This window comes from Onychostruthus taczanowskii, unplaced genomic scaffold (genome assembly GCF_017590055.1).
Source record: "Onychostruthus taczanowskii isolate IOZ18803 unplaced genomic scaffold, ASM1759005v1 scaffold10, whole genome shotgun sequence".
Taxonomy (NCBI): domain Eukaryota; kingdom Metazoa; phylum Chordata; class Aves; order Passeriformes; family Passeridae; genus Onychostruthus; species Onychostruthus taczanowskii.
This window is the reverse complement of record NW_024496526.1, coordinates 6,622,497-6,649,288: the sequence shown is the minus strand read 5'-3', so window position 1 is coordinate 6,649,288 and position 26,792 is coordinate 6,622,497. Positions and strand designations below refer to the sequence as shown.

Here is a 26,792-nt window from a genome sequence, read left to right as displayed (position 1 = left end):
TGCACCTCAGCTGAGGTTTTCAAGTGGTTGTGGAGGCCACCAGGAGGTTGCCAAAGCAATGCTTTGTAGAAGAACTAAGGGATGATCTGTAAGCCTGAGAGCTGTGGTCGAATTTAATTTTGAATTTTAATTTCAGCTGCCCTCTCCCAAAAGGAATGCTCTTCTGATGATATCAAATAATGCTTTTTTATTAATTTCCATTACTTGAAATGAAGCAAGAAATTGATCAAAATTCTTCTGCAAAAAGATACCATGTGTACTGTTTAGGTGATTGAGTTGAAATCTGTGTTTTCTTTGAATAATACCAACTTTCCTGTTTGTCAAACCCAGACGATGCATAGTTGGGTGGGTGAGGATTTGCCAGCTAGGACAACTACAGCCTCCTCAGGGCCTGGTGAAGGAAACTTGGAAGAGAAATGTAAACAGGTAGACTGAAAGCCTTGTGCACTAATCACACTAATTTTGTTTGCAGTCTCAACTCAACTGTCTAGCTGTGTAAAGAAACCTGGACTGGGAGCCTGAAAAAAGTGTGTCTGTCTGATGTAATTTTTGGCTTTGATGTGTTTTTCTGTTAACTCTATTGTTGTAGTTCCTCATAAAGGATCAGGGTACAAAGTCCCCTTCTTTTATGGAGCTGCCAGTGTTGGGAGCCCATCACCAATAGATGTTTGAGTAATTTGGAAACTGCCTTAGCGTAGCTCAGGCAACTATCTGCTTGTTCTGCTTGGTCCACTGGAGCAGCAGCAGCAGTCATAAGGCACTTGTATTAACCCTAGGTCACTGACCACATTTCCTTTCTCAAATCAATGGATTTTTCCACTTAGCCTTGATCTGTTTGCTCAATAAGCCCAAAAGATTTCCAAGACATTTTATTATAATTCAGCCAAGTTGAAAAAGTTACAGATTTTTATGAATCTGACTGTCATCCACCATCTAGGTAAAAACAAAAACCAGATATTGCTGAAGCATTTATGTCCCTTTAGCAATTGACACTGTTGGACAGGAGCAATTGCAGTGACCTGAGTGTGAAACTTCGGGAGCTGCTACTGACTTGTGGAACCTGATCTCTCACTGCATTGTGATAAGGAAAATAACAAAGTGACATAAGCAATCCTTTGCAAATGATTCAAGAACTTGACACTGGGCCAGACCCCCTCTCTAGCATAGTCAGGCTCTGAAGTGACTGGAGTTTCTCCAGCTGAAGCCAGCAGAGAATGGCTTCATTAAGATTAGATCATTTGTAGGGTCTACATTGTATGTCACTGAAGGAGATGGATTAGTGTTCTGTACTAATGGTACAGGGACACAAAGGCAAGGGAAAATTCAGATACGACTTTCTTCAGACTATATATCATCAAGCATGATGTGTTGCATGGAGAATGTTTGTGCCTTGTGTACAGAAATAATTTTTTTTTTATTGCTTGTTATATTTATTTACTCTGACAGTAATGTAATGAAGCAAGACATCCAGAAATTCAGAGATTATGAAAATGTCTGGTTTGTCACAAGCTGAAAATCCACAGATTTAAAATTCTTAGAAGCATTATCTGTAGAAGATGTCCTTGGATTAGGTAAAAATATGAAACTTAGAGGATAATCAAGTGTGTCCATATCTAACTATTACGACAGGTGTGGAAATGCTGCTCCTTATGTTCTTCATTACTGAAATAAAATTACTTGTGTTAGAAGCATTTCAGGAGTGAAACTTGAAGCATGTTACAAATGTGATTTCAAGCTAGCATGGACCTTCCAGCTTTTGAGGCCAGTAAGTAACAATAGTGATCTTACAGTGGTAAGGGACCAAGACCTTTGTGTATTAAATATTAAGTAGGAAATTATGGGCACGCTTTCAAATAATGACTTTTGCCTGAAATAAACCTGGAAGTGCTGTTGGATGTCTGAGGACAATTTAGAAAGAACACAGGGTTTTACCCATGTTACTAAATGTTTTCTTTGAGACCTTTACTGGAGCACCACTCTCATGATGTAGTAGCCCTTGGCTTTCTCTTGAAAAGGCACAGACTATAGGTCTGTTTTCTTTGAGGCCACAGAAGATTGTGAGCTTTGGGAGCCACTGTTAAGCACATCATTCAAAGCCTAGTGACTATTTACAGGTGACAGGAAAGCTGCTGAAGAGCACTGGGTATACAGAATTCTGGCAGACACCCCTAAAGACAAGCTGTATTTTGTGCAAAGAGGGAAGGCAGACACAGTTCTGTTGTTATTAAAGTCAAAAAGCAAAAGCAGAACAAAACTGCTGTGACCTCTGAGACCTGAAACTTCTCTCAGCTACTCCTGTAGGACAATGTCTGTGTTATTAGTGTTTGTGGGGGAGCTTTGCTGAAGGTTTCTCTCAGATCTCTGAGATGCATTTCAAACATCTCTGTTGGGCACCTCCTGACTTACCAGTTGATAACTCCAGATACGCTAATCTCTAAGCAATTCTCAATATGCGAACCTCGTTGATCAACTTTTGTGGGGTTTGGTTTGGGGTTTTTTGGTTTTGTTGGTTTTTATTTAATCTCAATGAATGTGAGATCTGCTTGTTCTGACACAGAGGATCTGCATGTCCACTCCTAACTATTGAGGATACGCATGCTGTTCACCAGCGGGAATGTACGTTGGCATGACTTGTCACTTTGCATTCAGTTCAACTTGCTGTTCCTTGTTCTGAGATCTCTTGTGTGCAGTAATGTTTTTATTACAGAAAATACTGTGCTGGTGAAAGCTTAAAAGTTCTTGGCTCAAAATGGACAGAAATACACTTCCTTGTTGGATACCAGGCAGGCTTCATGGCAGAGTTGCCAAAACTTCAGGTCAGAGGAGGGTAGACAATGGAGTTGAGAAAGTCACGGGGAAAGCTATCTCCCCACTTCTTTCATCCTTGGGTCTTTAGAATGGAGTGAATAATGACATACTGTGTTTCTGTTCAAGTCAGTAAGAGTTTTGGCAGGAGAGGCAGCATGATCCATCTGGTATGAAGTCTGAAGACCTGTTGTTTGCTGCAGTCCTTGGAAGCCTGTTGAGTGTTGTGGGCCTTGGTTCCTTTGTTGGCCATATGAAAAGGATGATACCAACCAAACTTTCATGGATGGAAAATGTTTTTATATACAAAGCTGTGCTGGATGCTGCTGATGGCAGAAGAAACAGTATAGCTTGCATTGCAGTTTGCATACTGAAACAATGGGGTACTGTGATTCCCCTCCACTATGAAGGGTGCTTGTGTACCCAAGTTCATAATGTGTGAAGAATTCCACTCTACAAGGAATTGCAGATCCAATTAATTATGGCAACTTTGTGAGCACATTACTTACTAAAAAAATCCTTCATTAAATTGATGAGAACGATGAATGTACATTTATCCCCACAGCAGTGAATTACATTTATATCCTTTTCAAAGTTATTTTTCATTTTTAGGAGATTTTAGAAAGTTCCTGAAAGGGTCAAACCCAAGTGTCTGCTCCTCCTAAGCGTGTGTGTATGCTTTTCCAAAATAAGAGCATGTGTAGCTTTGCTTCTTAACTTTGTGAGCCCAAGCCACTGCTTTGTGTCCAGATATGTATTTTGGAAGCTGATGTGTCAATGGCTACACTTTTCTTTTGGAGAAAGTGCTGCTGCAGACTATCAGAGGTCCTTCATCGTAGCTTCATTTTTATTTTTATTGATGTTTGTATACTTTCAAGGTAAAGTCAGAGAAAAAGCCCACAGAACTGGTGCATCCACACAGGTTGGATGCTGCTGGGGAAGTCTGGTTAGGAACATGTGATGTTAATTACTTTTTCAGGTCTGCACACTGTGATTTATTCTGCTTCCATTCCCATTTGATTCCATTGTCTTGGTTCAGGATTTGCAGATTGGTGTGTTTGCTAATGGACTTGGGGAGATCCTGTTCTGGCAGGATTTCTCTGAGGCACATAAACAAACCCTGTCCAGTAAAATTAATGATAGAATTCTCAATTGTTTGTGGTACCTCAGTTTCATTTACTAAATTTAGGAAATGTGGTGGAGTCTAGCTGGTCCATGGTTGAGAGAACGGTGGTTGTCACCATCCTCATAGGTCTTCCATTTCAGATGGAGTCTTTAATTGCTGAAAAAGCTTGAGTGGTCAAGACTTAAAAGGAGAGGTGGATTATCTGTTTGATGAAACAAACTTGGGATCCCTAGGAAGAGAAGAGGTTGGGTGGGAAGAGAGCTCATCCCATTCACACATAAAATAAAAAGCACAGGAATGACAAATCGCAGTCCCGGAGTCTTCATACTTGTTTGAATTTCCACTTTTATTTGTTTTCAGTAAATCTTTGCAGTAACTTGTTCAACTGAAATATGTTCTGGACAGGACAAAGGTAAGAGTTTCTCACGAGACTGTGAATAGCTGTACACTTCACATCTGGGAAAATAATGGTATAAATGCAGAAATATATTTAAGCTTTAAGAACTAAAGCTAACTATTGCTGTTAGTAATTCATTATGATGTATCGCACAGAACATTTCAAAGATGTGTCTGGTAAGGGAATCTTCTTTTTGAATGAAACACACATTTACTCTAAGGATCCTACCAAGAGAACGCATGCTCTTTTCAAAGAACAAAAACTGATGGTCTCTTTTTTCTTCTTCTTTTCAGGCAGCACAAATAGTCCTGATTTCTCTCTTTGAATTGAACACCCCTGAGTTTACCATGTTACTTGGTGCCTTGCCAAAAACATTCCAGGATGGTGCTACCAAGCTCCTGCACAACCACCTCAAGAACTCCAGTAACACCAGTGTGGTGAGAGGCCCTTGTCCTTGCAAACAGCAGAGCCCCAAAGACAGCAGCTCATTGATAAGCTGTTGCAGATGTTCCGTTTGAATTATCTGTAACTGTTGTCTTGAAACAATATGACAACAGAGGCTTTTGTTTGATTTTGCTTTTAATAGGGACCATTAAAGTGAAAAACTCAGTTATTTTAAAATTTAATATAGTCCTAACCAGAAGAGATTAAAAAATTACTGAGAAATGCATTAAAATTGGTGGGGTTTGTGCTTTCAAGTTGGTGGTGCTTTTGAAAGTCCTGCCAGTAATGACTTTTTGGCTAAAACAGATCTTGATACCACAGATTTTCTGGCTTATGACTGTTATTGAGATCAGTTTAATAACAGTTGCACTGTCTGTTAAGAAGTTTGCAGGATCTTTAATATGGCCTACAGAGTCACCTCACTCTATGCCCATTACCTTGTTTTGCTTTTATATGAATTTTTATTTCACTGAAGCAATATGTTGGTAGATCTAAATAGGAAATTTCTTTCCCTTCCCAGAGCAGCAAGGATTAAGGAATTTTTTTGTCTTTTTAATGTGGAAATCTTGTGAACTTGCTGGAATTTGAGCCCTCCTATCTTTGTACTTCCACAGGGCGAAGTAGAATTTAGTGTAAGCTAGAACTGCAGTGTGAGGCTTCCAGGCAAGTGGTCTGGATTCTCTAATACTTTTGACTCTATGTGAAAAGTGTCAGAATTGAGAGCAATTTCTACTCATTTTGCTGTGGTACAAAAGATTGTGCAGGCCAGTGGAAAAATGCTAAGTTGGACTGCTTACTTATGCTCCTAACAAGCATAATCAGAATGCTTTAGACAATGTGGAAAATAGCTGTGTAATTAGAATACTAAATTGTCAGGGTAATGATGAGCATATTTTGGAGCCTTGCAAGTCTTGTTTGAGAAGCTGGATTGATTGACCATTTCTCTGGCAATATTTGCAGGCCATACATGTTGTGTATTTAAATTGCAGGTACTGTGGGTTGTAGAGAAGTGCACATACACTTTCTTTATCCTCACAGTCATATTTTCAGGAGCATATTAATGGCTACATGAACCATGGCTGCAGAGTTTTAGGTCAAGAGGCATAATCAAAACTGCACTAAGCTTGTCTAGAGCAAACAGAGGCAGTGTTTGGACCTGTTGCTGTACTCCTGCCTGTGCATTGCAACACTTTGCTAATCCCTGTCTTCCTGCTTTTGTGTCAGGGCTCCCCCAGCAATACCCTTGGTCGGACTCCTTCCCGGCACTCCAGCAGCAGAACCAGCCCCTTAACTTCACCTACCAACTGTTCCCATGGTGGACTGTCTCCAAGGTAATGTGGCAGGCTAATTAAACCCCTTGCAAAATACTAAAGGATTTCAACACCAAGTGTGCGTTTGCAGAATATGACTCACTTTGAAAGCAGAAACAAGACAATAAGTTTACAGTATGTTTCTGCAAAGAAGCAGTGTTTGAACATGATAACATGTTGTTGGTGATTGACTTCAGTGTTCCAGTCCTCATGCTGTCTGTGTAATCTTAATATCTTTTCTTATCATATTAGTTTTCTTTTGTGGCCTTCTTCAGAAATACATTTGTGGATAATGAAGGTAATATTAATTGGCAGCATTCGAAATAAGGTCTTGTTGAGATTGCATATGTCACAAAGTTTGTGATGACTCTCAGAACAGGAGTTTCAGATTGTGCCATTTTTTAGGTGTGGACCTGTAATCAGTAATTCTTCTGACTATATTACAGGGCTTGTGCTGCTGAGAGAAGTGCTGTATCTGCTGTTCCACTCTTATTCTTTGTGAGGATGCAGGACAGGCAGAGGTGGTGACTGTTTCACTGCTGAATACCTTCCAAATTGCTCACCTGGCTCTTCACCAGCAGAGCAGTGGCCTGTTCTTCTGAGCAGCAGGTCTATTGCAACCAGGTGTTTTGCTGAAGCTGCAGGTGCTACCCTAGAATATATTGGTCCACTTCAAAATCTTGTATTCAGCCAACACAGACTCTTGGCTGCTGGGAATGTGGGTGTTTTGCAGCATTAAAACTTAAGAGTAGGGAGATGGCATTGCAGACAGTGTGTTCTGGGACCCATAGAAATATTGGAGGAAAGCAGCAAGCTGTTATCTGGTCAAGCTCTGGTTCATGCTGGAGAAGCTTAAATTCTGCTGCCCTTGTCTGTCCTCTTCATGACAGGTTGTGGAAGAAGCATAAGGAGCCGTGTTGGGTGAGGACTGCAGTTCATAGTGCAGTGTAGTCATTACATTGAAATCTGTTACTCTACCCATGTTACTTGCAAAACTCTTTCTGAAGGGATGCTTAAGACATGTGAGTTCCAGTGTGTCAGGAAAAGTACAGGCCTTTAGCATTTAATGAATAATTATACTAACTCCAGCAGCATAGGAATCATTGGTGTTTCCTGAGAAAATTTTGGGTATCTAGATGCATCTTTGTGACTTCTAAATCTGCTGTAATTTAAAATTAAATCAAAAGTTTGCAAGCCAAAGCCAAGTTGCCTATTATGAGTTTTTTCCACAAAGGTTTCATTAAGAAATTAAGTGGTAGAATTTCAGGGGACCAGTTCCAACTATGTTGCTTCCTTTTTGACTAGCTTGAGCATTGTTGCCCTGCTGATTTCTGTCATGGGAAATTACTGACTGTGTCTCCCTGTGGTTACGTTGTGGTTTTGTTGGCCATGTTGGCATGTGGCACTTATTTTGTAATTCCACAACCTTTTGCCATGCTTTTTGGGTTTTGCCATTGGGATACAATTGTTTATTGCCACTTCACTCGCTATTTTCTATTTGTCTTTGCATTCTTCTCACCTCTTGATGTCAGGAGGCAAATATCAAGGTATTGATTAAAGCATCCAGTGTACATTGTTGCTGTTGCTTTCTAGCATTTTGGATTTAGAAACTGAAGGATTTTTCTATATGTGATTTGTTCTCAAGGACTAGTTTGAGAGGGCATATAATTCCAGAGCATTCTGCCATGGATGCAGTTGCCCGGGAATTTCCTTTAGAAAACAATCATTCCTTCCATTTTGTATAGAGTTGTTGGAGGTGTTTAAAAAAAAAACAAAAAAGTGTCTTTTCAAGAAGTGTGTTCTGCTTCCTTGCTAGATTTAGTTATTCAAGAGTGATGTTTAAAAGTTACTCTTCAGTGATAGGTGAAGGTGGAAGCTGCAACGAAAGCCCTTTAAAATATTTGGAAGGGAGAAGCTGTGAGTGCCCTCTGAGCTGTAACAGTATCTGCATATTTTTGCCATTTGTAGAAAAGGCAGTGGCAAGTACTGCAAATCAGGGGCAGTAGCTTCTGAAGCTCTGCTGGGCTGCATCATTCTTGAAAATGTCTTGTGTACAGTTTGGGCATGGTCCTGACTTAAGGGGAGAATTTAGCTCTGGTTGTCCTTTGAGAGAAGAGGCTTTGAAAGCTGTGCTGACAGATAGTGGTAAGTAGGGTATGCTGCAGTATTGCATTCTTTGGTATAGGTATTTCAGTGTCATGTTTCCATTTCAAATGCTAGGCGTTAGCTATTTAGCCTTGCTGTGAAATGTCACTTTTCTCTCTACAAACTCAGAACATAAGCACACCCAGGCCATTCTGATTGCAGTGTAAAAGGATAAAGATTCCCAGTTTCTTTGTGTAGCTCTCCTCCAAAAGTAGGCTTGGCCTTACATTTTCAGGGGGCCTACTGCCAAAGGTTTGTAGTCATGTTGTGTATTCCCATTGCCTCCTGGGGTGTTCTGTGTGCAGGCCTGCTTGCCTTGTCCCTGCCCATGTCTTGTACAGGCAGCCTGAGTGTAGTCAGTGGAAGGATTATCTCCAGTTCTAATGCTAGCTTTGGTTTTAAAAATCATGCTTTCCTTGTATTTTTTTTTCTTGGTTCACAGACTAGAGTCAAATGCAGAGGCATGCATGTCTTTGGAGCTGGGATATGTGTAGAAAGGATAATTGGGTCCTATAGAAATATGAAAATGCTGCTAAACATAGCTGCTCTCCCATATTGCTAATGGTTTGTGGGTAATATCTTCAACATCAGTCAGCAAGGTTTCCTTGATACAGATTTACTGTATTATGTATGTATTCCAGTAACTGATATTTTGGGAGTTGTGTGTTTGTGTATTTATGTGTACATATATTTGGGCTGTATGGATAGATTTTGAATGTTTTGATTGAAGTGGACTCTGCAAACAACTGATTTGCCTATCCAGATGATAACATCTGCTTAAGTATCCCCTAAAGTCTTCAGGAGGGTGGCATGCTTCAGTGTCTTGGACAGAGTCCTTCCTCCTGCCTTCATTTACTCCCTCCAGTTTTGCTTCATGGTCACTATAACATATCCACTGCATCTGTGAGTTACTTCTCCATTTGTAGCTGCTTTTTTTTTTTTCCTTAACAGTTTCAGTTTTTGGTGAGAGGAGTTATGGAAGAGAGATGTGCTTTCTGAAAAAGAAAACAGGGAAGGGCATTTGGGAAGATTGAAAATAATTGGAAAAAACTGCCAGACTTCAGACTGAAAGAGAAGAATGTTTCCTAGGAAAAGCACAGATAAATGGCTTGAGTTTGTGTAGGATAGAGAAATCTTCAGAGATTTAATATATTATGTTGTAGTACAAAATGGCAAACACTAAATTGTGAAGTTCTTTGGTGTCAGAATACTGTTCTGAATGGTAAATCAACTTCTGCAAACTTAAATGTTACATTCAGTTTGGGAATTTCACCTAGTAGAATTTTGTAGGAGTAATTGAATGAATACATTTGGAATGAATTTCTGTCATTATTAGTAGCCCAGAAACCCGTGCTTAGTTTTTATTATTAAAAGCAAATAAACAAAAATCACCCAAAATTTAAAAAAAACCCTGAAACGTTTAGTCCTTCAAAGATCTTTAGAGGAAATGCATCAGAATAAAAGGCTACAATTTTATCTGGCTATCTAAGTTTAAATATTTGCTGTTTCGCTGATAATAAAAAATACCAGTAAAAACAAAATTTGATTGACACTTTCAGTATTAAGTTGAGCAAGCAAAGGCATGGAAACAGAATTAAAATAAGCCACTCACTTTATACAATAAAGACAAGCCTGCATTGTTTGGTGGCCTGTGTTCAGGTAGGTGACACCTGAGCTGTGAGACTTCTGATCAGCAGTCTGGGAGTCTGGAGTATTTCCTTGATAATACTGGGAGTATTTCCTTGATAATACTGGCATTATAATAGCTGTGGGATTTGGTTGCTGGTTAATGAGTGAAATTCTTGACACTGCTCTTCAGAGGAGTTTTTTAACTGGCTTTGCTGCTGTTTGCACTGGAGCAATTCTTGACTTGTTTGTCACTTCTCATGTGAAAGTGTCTTTCACTTGCATATGTACAAATACAACTATCCCAGACAATGTGCTGAAATGTAATAGAAACAAAGTAGTGTTGTGAATACTCCACCAGCTCAAGCATCTGTTCTCATTTGGAAGGTGATTTTCAAAATCCATGTACCTTAATGGGAAAATGACAAAACCAGAGGTTGGACAAACTGCCACAGGAATGGAAGTCTTGACCCAAAGGCACGGGGTCATACAATAACTTAAAGGGCCTGTGAAAGTTTGAGGAGCAATCTGAAACAACTCAGAGGCTGGTTTCACCCAGTCCTTCCAGCTTTGTCTGCTGAGACCTGGGCCAGGTCCCCATGATACATTTACACTCCAGACTGACTTTTCGCTTGCTGCATATTTGGGTTCAGTTTGAGTCTGGTGAAACAGGATCAGATCTTAAGCCTGGAAAGGTTTTCTGATTATGTAGGGCCTGATTGCAGGCTTTTATAGAGGCACCAGGAGACAAACTTTGCAAGGTACCTTCAGGTGTCTAATAAAAAAATAAATGCCAATTTTTCTTTCTTCCAGAAAAATCCTGTTGCTTAGAAACACCTGCTTAGAGTTCCGATACACGTGTGGCCAGGGATTGTTTGTGTAGAACATTATAAATGGAGTTGTTTATAGAGCCTATATCCATTTGTAAAATCTACTGGTTAGTACAAGCAGGGACTGGATTTTTTGTGAATCATATTATGTTAGGAATAAAAATGGAAATGAATAATAAAGACCAAAACAAAGACTTGTGAGGCGCAATGGAGTATTCTTGTTTAATTTTGTTTCTATTAATTTTTTTCTCTCTCCAAGGCAGCATGACAGCACTAAGCCACTCAGATTATAGTTTCTTTTTTTTTTCCTCCCTCTTCTTTCTCTGTTTTTTCTCTCTTTTGTTTCTCCTCTGGTCACGGCAGTCGGCTCTGGGGTTGGAGTGCAGATGGGCTGTCGAAGCACCCCCCTCCCCTTTCTCAGCCTAACTCCATCCCCACTGCTCCTTCCCACAAGACTTTCAGACGCTCTTACTCTCCCAGGTAACAAGCTACCTGTTAAACCAACTTGTCTGAGATGTCACAGTATTATTTACCTTTCACACCACGGGATTTGTTCAAATGTGGGACTTGCAGAGGCTTTGGCTGGAAAAGGAACAGGGATGATGATAACTTTCAGAGAGCAGGGGTGACGGGCAGCCACTTCGCTGCTTGGGGAAGATGCAGCATGCAAATGGGGATAAAAAAAAAAGTGGATTTTTCCAGATTCTTTCACCCATTCAAGAAGATGGCAGGGAGGATGCTTCACAGTCAGTTTCCAATGCAGAACACAGCTGCTGAGCACTTCTGGCAGGCACTGGTTGTGTTACGATACCAGGGGCAGGATCTTTCTGTTTGGCTGCACTGTGCATGTGGCACTAGAAGACCTCCAGATGGACACATGCAGCTCAGGAGTGACTTCACCTACAGCTTTGCTTGTATAATGTGGTTGTGGAACATCTTGGAAATTTGTAGTATTGAAATTAATATTGTCCTTACCTTGCCACCAGATTTTGAGTTTATCAGTCGCAGTTTCAACATCTTCCTCCTCCTGTGCCCTCACGTGTTGTTCCAGTCTGCATACAGCTCTTGGATCAATAAACTGCACTAAAGCTGTATGCTGGTTTTAAGAAAAAAACCCCAAACTGAATGCAGATTTAATTTGTCAGATCTTTGTTAAATTATTTGGATTTTTTCAAGTTTAAACCCTGACAACAGACCATCTATAAATGTGGTTTCTCCTGACTTAAGATATGTCTGCTACCTGAGGAAGGACTATATGTAGTCTTTCCTTAAAGCAAAAGGTTCTAATGAAAAACTATTGAAAGAAAAACAAAGAAATTTTTCTTTCAGGGCTCAAAATTTGAGAACCTTAATATCTTAAGAGAGAAAGTAGAATGCAGTGGTAGGTACCTCTGTGAATACCTGCAGAATTAAAAACTTTAAATTAATGTTCTGACTCTGCTAGGACACTGTGGAGAGGATCCATGTTGATTTTTGGAATAAAAGTAGTTGAGAGTGTTTTTTCTGTCTTCTTTTATCTGACGCCAGATAATAAGGTTTGGAATAATGTAACATATTTTCCAGCCCAGAGCCTGAAAGTGCAAGGACGTGAGTTAGTGTGTACTGCTTGAAGACACTAAACTGTGGACTACTTACACATAGTTTGGATTGGAAACTGAATAACAATTTATGGAAGTAAAATGTATGTCATGCCAGACTGGAAAACTGCCAAATTGTATCATGATTTACAGACAGCTGCATTGGTTTTGTGCAGCAGATGGAAAATAATGTTGTGACATCCCTAAACACTGCTCATCTCTACTCACTTCTTATTCATCCTGTGCCTTTCCTCTAGTTTTCTGCATGGGTCATAATTTCTTTTCCCTTTTGTGCTTTTTTTTTTCCTGAAAGGTGAGTGTAGTTCCATTTTACTTTTATTCCCCCATTGTGTTGTCTGTGAAGTATTCCAGTGCACATACTGTCAGTAGAGACGTGTGTTCACATTGTAGATTTTTCATTCATGTAGAGCACAGCCATAATGTGACCTCCTACACAGGCTTACTCCTGATACATGAAATCACTGGATTCTTTAGGTTTTTATTAAAATGTGGGTTTGTGCTTTGACAGATGTTTCAGATTGGTGGCTCTGAGAAATCACCTTAGTCCTTTAGCAGTGAAGAGTCTGTATTCTCATTGTTCTTTGGTGACAGTGTAGGGCAGACTTCATCTCTGAGGAAAGAAGTGATGACTTCAGCAGATTTATTGTCAGTATTACATTTGTGATTATTTCTTGGTTTTTCTGCCATGGATTTAATTGTGTGGCCTTTGGTAAGTCATGTCATCTCTTGGTGTGAGAACCCAGGTACAGTCACTTGTATACCTTTTCAAATGGTGGTTTCATTGCCCACTTCAAAGTTGTATGAAAAACCCTTTAAGATCTTTGAATTCAACATGCTTGAGCTCAAAACGTATATTTTTGAGATTGTATGAAACAAAGATTTTCCTATTCCTGACTGGTACTTCTAAAGAACCTAAAAACTGCCTTGCCTTCTGTCTGGAAAGCTATCACAGTGCATTACTGTTGTTCAGCTGTCTGGAAAGCCTTAAATACTTCAACTTCTGTACGTTTATGAACAGCTTTTGTTTCCTGATCTTGGTCTGTTAAATGATTTCTCATTCTCCCTGGTCTGCCAGACAGTGTTTGGGGAATTGTTCTTTGGTTTCTTTTCCAAAATACATGGTGCTGATGCTTCTCTGAGTGTAGTGCGAACACGTTGCTTGGGAGCCAGGGATTATGGCTATTTTCAGTGTGTTAATCCCAAAGGAATTGGGCAGTCCTTCTTATCCTCTGTTTGAAGTCCCCAAGTTTCTTCCAGAAAAAAAGCTGTGGTTCTAGATATTTAATATCCTGCTTTTGGTTCCATTGAAAATAACAGCTGTGTATGCAGAATTCAGAAGGGATTTTCTTGTTTGTTTGTTTGGGTTTTCCCCCCACCCACCTCATAGGGAATCTTTCTTTTGTGGAAAAGGAGCACAACTCAGTTCAGCCATCTGCCTCCAAGCCCATCCTGTCATTCTTCCCAAAATGTTATGAAATAGTAATTCACCACTGTAGGGAGCCACTTCTTGCCATTTATTGACAAACAACTTGATGTAAATGTCTGATTCAGTCTACTTGCTTCTGGCTCTAATGAGATCTGAGACTCTGCCAGAAATTGTTTTCTCTTGCTGGATCTATTAATTTAGTGATTGTCATGCAAACTCAACTTCTCCTAGATAGAGCCAAGCCCTGCCAATAATGCTTTTTTCTTTTCTCAAAGATTGTAGGAACTTTCTTTAGCCCTATCTTTTAATACCATCTGCCCTTGCATGTAAGGCATTTTATCATGGGACTTTATTTTGGATAACTCCTCAAGGAACCCCAAAACTTTTGAGGATTTATGTTGCTGAGAAATTTCTGAAGAGCAGGTAAACTTCAAGAAAGTGTCAGGTTTGAGTGAGAGAATTCCCAAACTTAGGCCAAATACTGAAATGCTGTTTTTATCAAGGCACTGTGCAAGTGAGTTAGGTTTTACTACTTTATAAATTAAAATGGGCCATGTTAGACTAAGGTTTATGTCAAGTTACATTTTCCTTTCCATTTAAATCTGTCATAGTTTCACATATCATTAAACTTGAATTTCACTGATTTCATTTCCACCAGCTGTCATAACCATTTGAGTTCTTACAGTGATTGATATTATTTTCCTTTTTAAATTACACCCTGCCACACTGGGGATAGGGTTTTTTGGTTTACAGAAGGTAGCACACTTACTGAATGTAAGAAACAGCGGACCTGTTTTCATGTGTTCTCATTTTAGCCCCATTTGAGGGGCAGCTCAGACCTGAACTCTGCTTTGATTCCATCCATGTTGTGTTACAAGTCACTGTTAGAAAGGGCACTCCAAACCATATGTCTCCAGCTTGTTTTTATTGACAGTCAGAAGCGGATTCCAGTTTCATTTGTAACATTTCATATACGTTTGGTCTTTAGTATGCTGGATTATGACACGGAGAACCTAAACTCTGATGAAATCTACAGCTCTCTTCGTGGAGTCACAGAAGCGATTGAGAAATTTAGTTTCCGTAGTCAAGAGGACCTGAATGAGCCAATCAAACGTGATGGAAAGAAGGACTGTGACATTGTAAGTATTCCGTTGTTTACTGTCCCCTGATAGGTGAAATTTTAAAACATTGTGATCAAACCTGTCTGTGGATTGTTAGTGCACAAAATCCAGTTATTCCTGCTGTGTTCTTGCAGGCATCTTCTGCTTATTGGTTGTTACCTTCTTATACCTTAATTACGGGGTTTCACTGACTGTTTCCCTTGGCTTCCTTTGAACTCTGGCCTCCTGTGGAATGTGCTCACTGGGCTTCTGTGCAAGTGCCATGAAGGATGGAAACAGTGCTAGTGTTCCTCAGGCTCAGCATGGCTCAGTGATGGCTTTTGCATAGAGTGTGTGTAGTCAGGTCTGTAATGGGAAATGTTAATTCTTGAAATGCATGGATGGTTTCCCTCACAGCTTAGGACCTGTGATCACTCCAAGTGCACAGCTCATGCAGTATCTTATGCTGCAAGAGTGGTTCCAGAAGCTGTGAGTATGAGATATTTTTGAGCAGGTGTAGTTGTGTGAAGGAAAAAGGTAATAATCAAAGTTTTACATAAGTGTTATGCATAAATAATACATGTAAATGTGTGCCTTTTCCTGTTGGTGGGTGAACTCCAAAAATGCCACAGTTTCCATAGAATTTTGCACATACCTTTTTTCCCTCTCTTCGATTCCCCTAGGTGTCTCGGGATGGTGGCCTTGCTCTCCCTAGTGGCGATGTCCGTGGAGGCAGTGACATTGTGGAGGGCGGAAGGATGGCTCTGGATAACAAAACCTCTCTCCTGAACACGCAGCCTCCCCGCGCCTTTTCAGGGCCCCGCGCTCGGGAGTACAACCCCTATCCTTACGCTGACACCATCAACACTTACGACAAGACCGCCCTGAAGGAAGCAGTGTTCGATGACGACATGGATCAGCTTCGGGATGGTTTGTATCCGCTCACCTCGTAGCGCTGCGGGCGGCTCGCTGCCTCCCTGGTGTATTTGTGTACACAAATCTGAGGGTAGTGCCCTCAGATACGTGCCTGCCTGCGCATGTGTTGTGTATTACACTGCATCTGAGTCGAGGCTTGGGATGAAATACCCTTTGTTCTCAAGTCCCAGCAGAACCTCATCTGTGGCTACTGAGAAAAAATGTTATACTGCGGTTTTGATTCTTGTTTGCCTGGGGTTTCCTGTAAACTACTCCCTTAAGCATCCGCATGCATCTGTAGGGACACTGCTTTGGGACCTTCCCCTCTTCGTGGCTGAAATGCCTCACTCAACAGCTTGTTGTTATTGAGTGTTTGACTTCATTTAAGTGCAGCTACACATCAGCTTTATTCTTTTGCAGTACACTGATGAGTCACTGTACTTTAATCTAAAGGTCATACATGTGACCATTGGTTTTGGGTGTGTATGTCTGGGAAAAACCACGGCAATTCTCATCTTGTAGAAGTAATTGTTGGAACTGGAAGAAATCCAATTGTCATCTCTTCCTGGTTCGTTGGAAGCCATGTGCAGATGCATGAGCCATGCTATGAACTCAGGTTAAATTGTGGGCTAGTCTGATTCTGTTGCCTGCTTGAGTGAGACCACCCAGAAGTGGATGCATTTTTGGGGGTCCCCTTATTACATGAACTTTATTCCATAGAGGGCGAGCAGTCTTGGCACCTTTGATCTTTTCCCTGTTTCTCCAAATGATTTGCTGCCGTTTGTCCTAGAAGTACCCATTGACCATTCGGATTTGGTGGCTGATCTTCTGAAAGAGCTCTCCAACCACAATGAGCGCGTGGAGGAGCGGAAAGGAGCTCTCCTGGAATTGCTAAAGATCACGAGGGAAGATAATCTTGGAGTTTGGGAGGAGCATTTCAAAACCATTCTGCTCTTGCTGCTGGAAACACTTGGAGACAAAGATGTGAGCTGTAGATTTTGTCTTAACTCTCCTGTCCATTGCTTCATCTTGGGTAATAATTCCTACACACCAGTTTAAATGAAACCTGCCACTCATCAGTGATATTGCTTATTTTTTCTTTTGAAGGTTGACAACTCTACTTTAGTTTTCACTCTGTTCAGTGATGAGTTTTAAGTTACTCCAAAATGTCCCAGTTTTTCCCCCTCCCTCCAGAGTTACTAATAAATAGCAAGGAAATTGAACAAGAATCAGAAAAGAAGTTCTAGTTCAGTAAAAAACTGTCAAGACTTTACTCTCTTCTGAGTTATGATGAAGTTACAAGCTCTTAGCTATATTATACCCATTCCCAACAAGGAGAATAAAGGCATTCTAGAATAAATTAATTTTTTTCCCTGGATGGTTTAAAGACCCAGGATATTAGATCTCATGGGATGAGTCTGTCTCTTGTAAAAATGTCATCAAGAGCAAGCTGCTTTTATAAGGGATCTTGTTTTGAAATGTTAAAAAAACTATATTATTATCACAGCCTTATGTTTGGTAGTTGATCAAAGTGGTAATGTATAGGCTAGGCTTTTTTCCATTTGGGGATATTTGTTCAGCCTGCAGCATAATGATATTTAGTAAAGGCTCAACACCCCACTGCACCTTCACATCAGGGCCATGCTCCATCTGAACATTACAGTATTGAGGCTTCGAAGCACTCACAGATTTAAAAATCTGTTGTATTTCTTATACTCCTTGTAAAACATATATCATACTCTCAGAAATGTTAATTCTGAAGCAGGGTAGGTTCCTGACATTTTCTCAGTCATTGTTCTTAGTTTAAGCATGAACTGCTCTAGTTCTACATGTTTAATGATAGCACCATCAGAAAAATGTCAGAAGGTCTGGTGACTTTGTCTTAAGTACACGTGAATTGTGCTACTGTATGAATTTTGCAGATGAATAGCAAAGCACATATTTTAAAGGCTGAAGAGGATGAAGTATGTATTCCTCTGCGGAAATAATGACATCTATTTGGAGTGGGCACAGGTCAAAAATTTAATGTAAGTTATGAAATTGAAACAGTGTTATAAATTCCCTCTGCCCATGATCTTTTGATATGAAGGATGAAGACATAGGTCAGTGTTGACTACAGTAACTTAAGTCCTTGAAAGTAATTTCCATAGGAGTTACAGGAAGAGTCAGTTGTGCTGCTTTAGTACGTGAAAAGCAGCTTTGTGGCATGAACGGAGCCCAGTTTGATATCTGCCAAGCTAAGCAGAAGAGGAAAGGCAGAACATACGTGATCATGTAATGTAGATGTCCTCCTGTGAGTACAAATTTGTACTTCATTGCCAAAAGAATATGGAATTTAGGAAAGTAGTCATTCAGATTCTTGTATATGTGAGAACAGTCATTTTATGTGGCTTTTTGTGCAAGAACAAGCAAGGAGCCCAATTCTCAATTTTGTTACATTGATTCCACTGCTCACTCCACTGGAGCTGGTGGAGTAGGGAACCATGCAAATTTCTGATGAGCCATGAGAATTCACTTCAAACTACAATTTTGGGAAGTGACTCTTTCTATTATTTTTCTAATGTCTGTTTTTCCTGACACAGCATTCAATCAGAGCCCTGGCACTGCGAGTCCTGCGGGAGATCCTGCGGAACCAGCCAGCGAGGTTTAAGAACTACGCGGAGTTGACTATCATGAAAACACTGGAAGCACATAAGGATTCCCACAAGGAGGTGAGTGAGCCTTCCAGCTACTGGAAAAGCAATATGGACCTGCTGAAGAAATGTAGGACCTGTGAGGCTTAACAGGCAAATGCGTTGAACCATCTCAACAGTGGAACAAATCAGTATTACGTCTCCCAGGCATGAAAAGACAGGATTTTTACATGCTGAAACAAGGAGGAAAAAAGTGGAGACTGTCAGAGCTATTTATATGGACTTGGAGCTGTCTGGAGTGGTATGCCACTGTTTGTTAATTTCCCAGGATTTCCCTGCTTATTCTGGCAAGTTGAGAACTGTAGGAAAAATGTGCATATTTAATTACTTTTTAGAGCATGCTGGGGGCACCGTGCTGCCTCTGTGTACAGGTAAGAATACAAAATGTACTGGGGAAAACAAAGGCTGTGTTCAAGCAGAACTGTGTGTGAAAACTGAATGCTGAAATTGGGAACTGGTGAGTAACAGGAGAAAATGGACAGAGGCCATGCTGCAGTGGCAGAGGAGGAAGCAAAGGGAGGGGCAAATTGCATTTTCCTTTTTGTGAGAGAACTCATATATATGAAGCTGAAAATATTCTGAAGTAAAGCAAGAATAAAGGGACAAACATTTTAAGTAGATCAATTCAAATTACATTTAAAGTTAATAATTGTAGATTGATTTCCAAGTTGGATCTTTTAATCTGCCTCATGCATGGTGGAAGTTTGAACTAAACCTTCTGGAAAGTGTTGCCAGAATTTCCCTATCAGTCTGTGATGGTTTTGTTACCAAAGTCCTTGGTTTGAAATCTAAGGCATTTATTCTTCTCTACAACAGGATTATTCTAAATTAGCTGTTTTAGGCATTTCTGAAGATATTTGGCCATGAAAAGATTAATAAAATAGACCAGACTGCTCCAGAGCATTGGGTGACTGACACAAGATTATTTTAACCATGGGTAGCAGAAATTGTACTGCTTGAAAATCAAAACAGCCAAACAAAAAACACTCTCAGGGAAAGAAAATAGCAGTCTGGATTTCTCTAAAATGCAAAAGTAGAAAATGTTTAATGCTTTAGTGAATGAGGGCTGCCCTACTCTGCCTATCTTCCTCTTCTTGATTTAGAGCCTTTGCACCTCTGTCTTTTTCAGTTCAGAGTAGTAAGAAGCTGTTGTAAATTGATTTTCTGATAAAGCAGTCAGACAAAACATTATGTTCTGAAGGAGTGCCTTTTATTGGCAAGTTTTCCTGCTTGCATGCTTCTCAGCTCACCTTGACTCAGTGCCCTTTGTATTTTTTGTCTGAGAATCCTCCAGAACTAACATTTCTAGCAGGACCTTTCCAGATTGTCCCTGGCATTGTTTTCAATGCCTCTCACAATTCACTGACCTTGTGGGGCTGGTGGGTTTTACAGAGGTCAAGACTGATGTTGAAAACACCGTGCTTTATGCCTCTGTATTCTTGTGGTGTGGAAAGGTTCTTCAGGATTTGCATGAGGTGCCTCCCAGGGAAAAGCAGGAAAAGATAAACTCAAACCAGGAATGAGAGGTGGGAGTTCTGGCACTTCTCTGTAGAATAATTGAGCTGTGCTGTGCTCAGCAAGTAGCTGCTGTGCTGCACATAGTGTGGCTTTGATTTGCCATGTTTTCCAAGCAGCTTCAGAATGAGACATCAGCTGTTGCAGTGGGACCTTTGGGTGACAGCTGTCACAGCAGGACACTGCAGGTGTATTCCTGTTCTGCCATCCATTGCATGTGCACAGCTGTATTAAGTGGGGGCACTGGTTCTGGATTCTCATGCACAGAATACTCATTCTGTGTATGAGTATTTTCTGATGCCTGTGTAAACGAGGCTCTCAGCACCATGATGCAGCCCAGGAAAGGCATGCTCTCTCTGTCAGTAGTTTGAGGATATCAGCATTCCTGAATTTAAGAAAGGTACCTGCACTTGAGTATCCACATGAGCTAGGCTAAATATATACCTGGGAATATGCTCAAAGTAGTTTTACCTGTAGCTGGGACTTGCTGATTCAGTTAAGTCTGTGAAAAAATTAACTGAGAGATTATTTGGGCATGGCTCAGTTGGTCAAACTCATAGCCTAGAGCCAGGAGGTCACAAATTCCCTTCCCCTGATGGCCCTCCAGCTCACTGACTTTGCGGCACTGCTCTCTCCAGGAGGGGAGGAGGAGCTGCCCTTTGACTGGATCCCACTGAGCAGGAGATTAAATGAGGATTCACCAGTTTGTGAGTGAAGGGCACTTTCAAAGGACAGCTGAAGTGGGAAAGGAAGTCCTAAGCAGTCTGTTCTACAGCTTTCTTTCTCACTATATCACAGTAGTGTTAAAGGGAGTGGTTGCACTGTCCTTAAAATCAAATCTTCCCCTAGACTGTAAGAACTATTTCAAGAAAAGCTGGTATATAATTTAGTTGGGAAAGGGTTAATCTTTGTGTCAGTGATGTCCTGATGACACTCCAGTTCATTATGTTTCTGGGCTGCTTCTGCCTTGTAGCAGAAGACAGAAGTGATCCTTGGTTATGATTTGATAATTTGGTGTGCAACAGGCTGTGTAAGTTAGGAGAAAATGTCTGTTTTGAGCAAGCTGTACCTGTTTCTGTCTTTTTTACCTGAATTTTCCCTTCAGCACAGGGACTGCTAATTGCTCCCAGCTACTGCTCACATTTTCAATTATATGTGACCCACAGAGACCAATCTAAAGTGACTGAGCAAAGGGAATTTGAAGAGGAGCAGAACTGTTAAGGTTGGGTACTGTCTCCAAGAATTCACAATAAGAGGCAGTTCTTTGGAAATCAGGAAAGTTTGTTTGTCTGCACAAATTCCAATATTGCTGTTGTTCAACATCACCAGGAGACATCAAATGTAAAAAACAATTTATTCACCAACCAGCAGGTATCACCCCCTCCCCCAACTGAGTGCTGATATCTAGTTAAAGTTTCTTTTCTTTTTTAAACAAGAAAAGGCCTGTGACTTTATTCCAGATGACATAGTTGGAAGTATCAAAGCAGTGGTAGCATAGTTGGATATTTCAGGATGCCTGGATAATTGGCTGTTTTTCCAAGGCCAAGCAGAAGTCTTCAGCCAGTTGGGTCTTTGCCATGGCTAAAAATCGTCTGCCTTCTGTTGCTGAAGGCAAGGTCTGGGATCAGCAGAGCAGCACAGCTGAGAGCACCACATTTCCCCCTGGGGATACGGGAGAGGAAAAGTTGGTACATGGAGCTGGAACTGAGTCACACCTTGTTGTGAGTGCAAATGCAGGAGATTGGCAAAGCACAGACCTCAGCAGCAGGTCAAAATTAATGTAACCCTAGGCTACAGACTAGAGGGCTCTGGGTTGGGATTCATGTTTAGTTTGCATTTTTTAACTTTGTCCTGTTTTTATACTGTTTGTAGTACAACAGCCTGTTCAATGCTGTTGATTTAATGGGGTGATGTGAAGAGTCAAGCTTGCTTCAGTCATAACTGGAAACATTTAGGGGGGGTTGGCATGTAAATGCCTTTCACTTACTTTAGGAGCATTAGAACATAATTGAAGTTGTGGATGATATTAAATCTTGTTGATTTTTATCAATCTTTGTTTGTAGTTGTTTGGAAGAGAACCATCTTTCTGTTGCCAATTAGTTAATATTAACTCATTTGTTCCAGTGTAGTTACTCACCCATAACTAAGGAGAGATGCTGCTTGCTGACCCCATACCACTGATAATGACATTGCTTCAGATTCATGCCAGCAAAATGAGGATAATTTCTTACTGTTGAGTATTTTAAAACAGAAATAGTTTAGTACCTTAGAAATCAGCAGCAGAGTTAGAAATCACAGGATAACTAATTCCCTGCTTCTGTCTCTGGCACAAATCCTATAGACATAACTGATGTCTGTTTTCTGTGTGCAAGGAAAGGATCCTGTGCCCTATCTTATATATCTAATTTCTGTATTTTATTATATAGAAAGTCCATAAGCACAATTGGGATGCTTATTGTACATTATTGTACATTCTTTATTGTAACTCTCTAAAAGAGGGAGAAGAAGAAATCAGTTACCCATTACCTGTCAATAATTTTTATTATCTTGCTGAGGTGCTTTCACATTGGCCTCTGACATTTATGTATTGTAACTGTCCTCTGATGATGGCATGAGCTATGTAGGTTTCTGCAAAAATAAAAGCACTAAGAGATCATAGTCTTGTAGATTAATTGTTACCTAGTCTATGCTGAAAGCTACCAAGTGCTGCAACTGGGCAGACACTGATGTTTCATAATATGTGTTTATGTGCTTTTTCAGTTTCCCAATACATTTCAAATGTTTAGTGCCCAGGAGAAGCAGTCTAATCTATTTAATCTCTGAATCCTTATAAAAATCACAGTGTTTTTTCATCTGCTTAGCACTCCCCATTGCTGAGTCCACTTCCTGCTTTGAAACCAAGTCCATAATTGTTTGTTCCTGTCTGAATTAGGCTGTAAAGCCTTCAGGGATGGGAGTTTGCCTGACTAGGTACTGGTAAACCTCCTTCCCCTCCAGCTTAGATTATACAGGCTTTAAGTAACCACCTGTAGATGGCAAAAATTGGCTCTAAAGCACAGCCACATGCCTTATAAGCCTGAAAGCAAAACCTTGTTCTTCTGCTTAATAACCTCTCTGGCACTCTGTGTGTTTCACACACAGTGGTGTACAAAGCCTCTAAACTTTCAGTGGGGCTTTGCCTGCACTGCCTCATCCTCTACAACCTTCTGCAAAGACACTGTAACTAGCAATCATGGCAAAATACTCCCAAAGTATTTCCCCAAAGGAGCTTAAGCTCCTGTGGGAAGCTGTCATGCAGGTGCCACAGGTGCTGCTTTGCTGAGATCCCTACATGTTACACTGATGTCCTGTGTGGCCTATGAACCTAACATATCTTAGTGGGGAGTCAGGACATTTTCCTTTACTTGTTTTTCAGTACTTTGTGTCTCTTCAAAACAGAAATGAAACTGTCAAAACTCGTAAGCTGGTTGCTGCAGCTGTCAGGCAGCAAGCAACATGTTAATGCATGAAGTGTAGTAGCTAGGCAGAAGAAATTGAGTGGAAGAGAGGGAGTCTGAGCTCTGGCTGTCGTAAGTGAACAGCATCCTGTGGCTGCAGTGTGCTGTGAACCAGGTAAACCAGTGGGAATTGTCATCCAAAATTTGTGCAGCAAATTTTGTAGAACTTCGATGATTCCAGTGTGCTTTTCTATTTAAAGACAAGGCTCTGTGACAGGTCACTGTCTTGATCACACTAATGCTGCACATCAGCATATCCACTCACACTGAAATCAGGAAGCAGTTCCCATGCATATTCCTGGGACTGCCTGACATGTTACTGCCTAACAAGAAGTTTACTCCTTGGTAGCATTAAGGAAGACATTGCTAGAGGTGAACAGATTTTTGTGTGCTACACCTCGCTGGTTTGTGCGTGTGAATATGGCTCCTTCCCTGAAGCAAACTGGGTGGAAGTATAAAAACTTATTTTTCGTGAGACTCACTAGAAAGGTCTGAATGCATCACAGATGTCTTTCAAGAAACCCTCCAGCACACAAAGCTTATGTTATGCCAGCAAAAGTCAGGCTGAATCTAGTCTCCAGTGTGTGGAGCATAAGGTAAGCCTTTAGAAAGGAGAAAAACCTGCTGCTTTAAGGCCAAGAGCTATCTCTTAGATCTGCATTCCAGGGCTACCTGCCCTGTGTTGAACGATGTCAAACTATCCAGTTCAAGCCATGGTTTGCTCTAAGCTTTTACTGGGAGGTAAAATCATGTTTGTGACATACCTTACATACAGCCTAGTGTCTGTGCTTTTAAAGAACTGCAGGCTCTGTACTCTTGCACATCTTGCTTCATAGCCACCTTTTTGAACCTGCTGCTTCCAGCTGCCGTCATCATTTGATGGCTTTTCTACTTTTATTTTGTACCTCTGAGATTCTGAAGAATAATTATATTAGGTCAGACAAAAATCTTGCTTCACTTGATACCCTACCTGACTCACTAGCAAGAAGCAAGCATACAGTGATGCTTCCCTGTGGATATTCTTCCCCCTACAAGCTGTCTTAAAGCCTTTCCGTGTGAATGGTTCTGCCTTGCCTCCTTGTGTGGGTTGGCTTTTTTTTCCCTTTGGTTAACTTGTCTAACTTCTAATCCTCTTGTGACAGCAAGCTCCCCAGTCTGAGCACGTAGCAAACAGCACCCTTTCATTTTCTTGGGCTTAAAGGGTAGATTACATAGACACTACTTACTGTGGTGTCACAGTTAGTACGAGCCTTTCCTGTCACTTCCCCATGTGTATCTGTTGATCTTGCCTTCAAAGCTGGGAGGAAGACCTGTTCCATGATCCTGTTTATTCGTTTCTCCCACTCCTTTTAAGGTTGTTTCACTCTGCTGGTCAGGTTAAAGCCCTGATTAAAAATGATACTTGATTTTTTGATACTGTAAGGTATGTACAATTTGCAAGGCACAAGCGTTGTGCCTCATGGCAAAATGTCTTTGCTAAACTCTATTACAGTTGCATGTTCTTGTTGCCAAATGACCTGGCAGGCTGTACCTTTTGATAATGCACTTCCCTCTGTTTGGAAATGCTGCTGATTTCTCTGGCAATGCCAGGTGAGTGGAACTCTGAGCCAGTTGGGTGAATACTGAGAGCCCCTCGTGGGATGCAGAGACTCTCTGGGTGGCTGAGTGTTTTGTTTTGCCAAAGCCAGGAGTAAGGACAGGGCTGGTTCTTGCATTGCAAAATGGTGGCATTTGGCTTCCTGTGCCAGCAGGGATGAGTTTTTCTCTTTGGCTCACTGTCAGCTGGTATTGCCCTACCCCTTCCTACACCCTGTCACCTGCTGGTGCTTCCCCAGGGAGCCAGGAGCTGGTTACCTGCAGAGGCTCTCATCCAGACAAGCACGTTAGCACATGCTGGAATCCTGTTGATGTCAGTGAGACCTGAGCATGTTAAAGTTAATCACAGCTCAGAGGGTTTGTGAAGTGTGGCTGAGGTGCAGGCTTTTTCTGCCAGATGTGCTCATGGGAGGTTTGGAAGTCTCCCTGGTGTTGTCACATTTACAAGCTCCTGTCATGCTGGACATGTGTAATGCATCCTCCTGTGTTTTGGGGGAAGGGATGTGAAATAGCCAGCCACTGCCTAAATGTGCCACATCTGTGCTAGAACTGGGCAGCAGTGCTGAAAGCAGAACTGTCAGGGGCATCAATAATTTCTGTACCTTCACAACTTTCCTTACTCACCTTTTGATGGGCAAAATATGTGTGACCTTTGTTGCTGTTGAATTCTCACTTATTTTGTGAAAGGTTGTCACTTTATTTTAACGCTTCTTGTGCTTGGAATTGGTTAATAGGCTTTTTGTCTCATGGACTTGCATCATACCTTCAACTTAATAGACATAGTATACTGTGTGCAAAGAGGATATGGAGCTGAAACCCAGATTGAATATTTGTTACATTTTTCACCTACTGCTTTTTTTTTAATGGTAGTGTGTTTGAGATCAGAGGCTAGCTGATCTGTGGTTTATACTAAAATATATTTATGTTTAAGGTTTATACTAAAATATTGTTGCTTTTTTATCAAGTAAAATACCAAGAGAATATAAGGTTTAATATTTTTTTTTTACAATTTTCTTTTAGTGTGTTGTGATATATGTGCAAGCTTTTCTTTCTGAGAGTGTATGAAAACACCCTCCCAACGGTGTTTGGCTTTGCTGCAGAGCAAAATCCCAAATGGCCTGCATTCAGATAGTAATATTTGGGGGGTTTTAGCTAGTGGCTTGCTAGTGAATAGTTAAACTGATGGTAAAGTTTCAGGCCCCTCTAAGTTCATGCTTTCCATCATTTGTGGAAAGCAGACATCAGAAGCTGCAGTGCCTGGAAGTGAATTCAATTCCTTTAGAGACCTGGGAGCTCCTGGCTTAATCTACTCCAGCAATTCCACTCTGTGCTATTAAAGCCTGGCATTAGGTTTCCCTTAAGTACTTGGGTGTTTCTCTTCTTTCCCCACAAAATCACACAGTGCTGGCTCCCAAGCTAGTACTAACTTCTGTGGAAACATATTAACTTTCATGCTTCTCATGTGTGAAATTGAAGAGAAATTAGCAAAGACATAGCTGGAAGAGGGAAAACTCGCTGCAAGTGGGAAAGCAAGCATTGTGTTCTGCATAGCTGCTCATTCACAGATCTTTCAGGAAGTTATGTTTTTGGTTTTTTTTTAATATTGACCACATTGTGGATTGTCATTCATTTTGGAATATGTTTTAATGTTATAATTAAATGCTGAGAAATGCTTGAAGTAAATGGAGCACTTGGACAGCTTTATTTCTGTAAATAGGGCACTGGTACAGAAGCAGTCCAAAATCTCAGGTTGCTTCACCATCCTGCCC

General features: G+C 40.8%; 1 protein-coding gene across 16 annotated transcripts in view; it reads left to right on the top strand.

Annotated features, from left to right (window-relative positions):
- CLASP1 (cytoplasmic linker associated protein 1) overlaps nucleotides 1-26,792 on the top strand; it is a 171,620-nt gene that overhangs the window by 134,697 nt on the left and 10,131 nt on the right. For 7 of the 16 annotated variants that reach the window (XM_041403571.1, XM_041403603.1, XM_041403595.1 and 4 more), the window contains 7 exons: nucleotides 331-426; nucleotides 4,622-4,765; nucleotides 5,997-6,103; nucleotides 14,696-14,846; nucleotides 15,491-15,737; nucleotides 16,513-16,706; nucleotides 18,305-18,433. In XM_041403571.1, the coding sequence (XP_041259505.1) occupies nucleotides 331-426; nucleotides 4,622-4,765; nucleotides 5,997-6,103; nucleotides 14,696-14,846; nucleotides 15,491-15,737; nucleotides 16,513-16,706; nucleotides 18,305-18,433 (1,068 nt within the window). The remainder of the gene's footprint in view (nucleotides 1-330; nucleotides 427-4,621; nucleotides 4,766-5,996; nucleotides 6,104-14,695; nucleotides 14,847-15,490; nucleotides 15,738-16,512; nucleotides 16,707-18,304; nucleotides 18,434-26,792) is intronic. The other 9 variants (XM_041403676.1, XM_041403683.1, XM_041403650.1 and 6 more) reach the window with 3 other exon arrangements.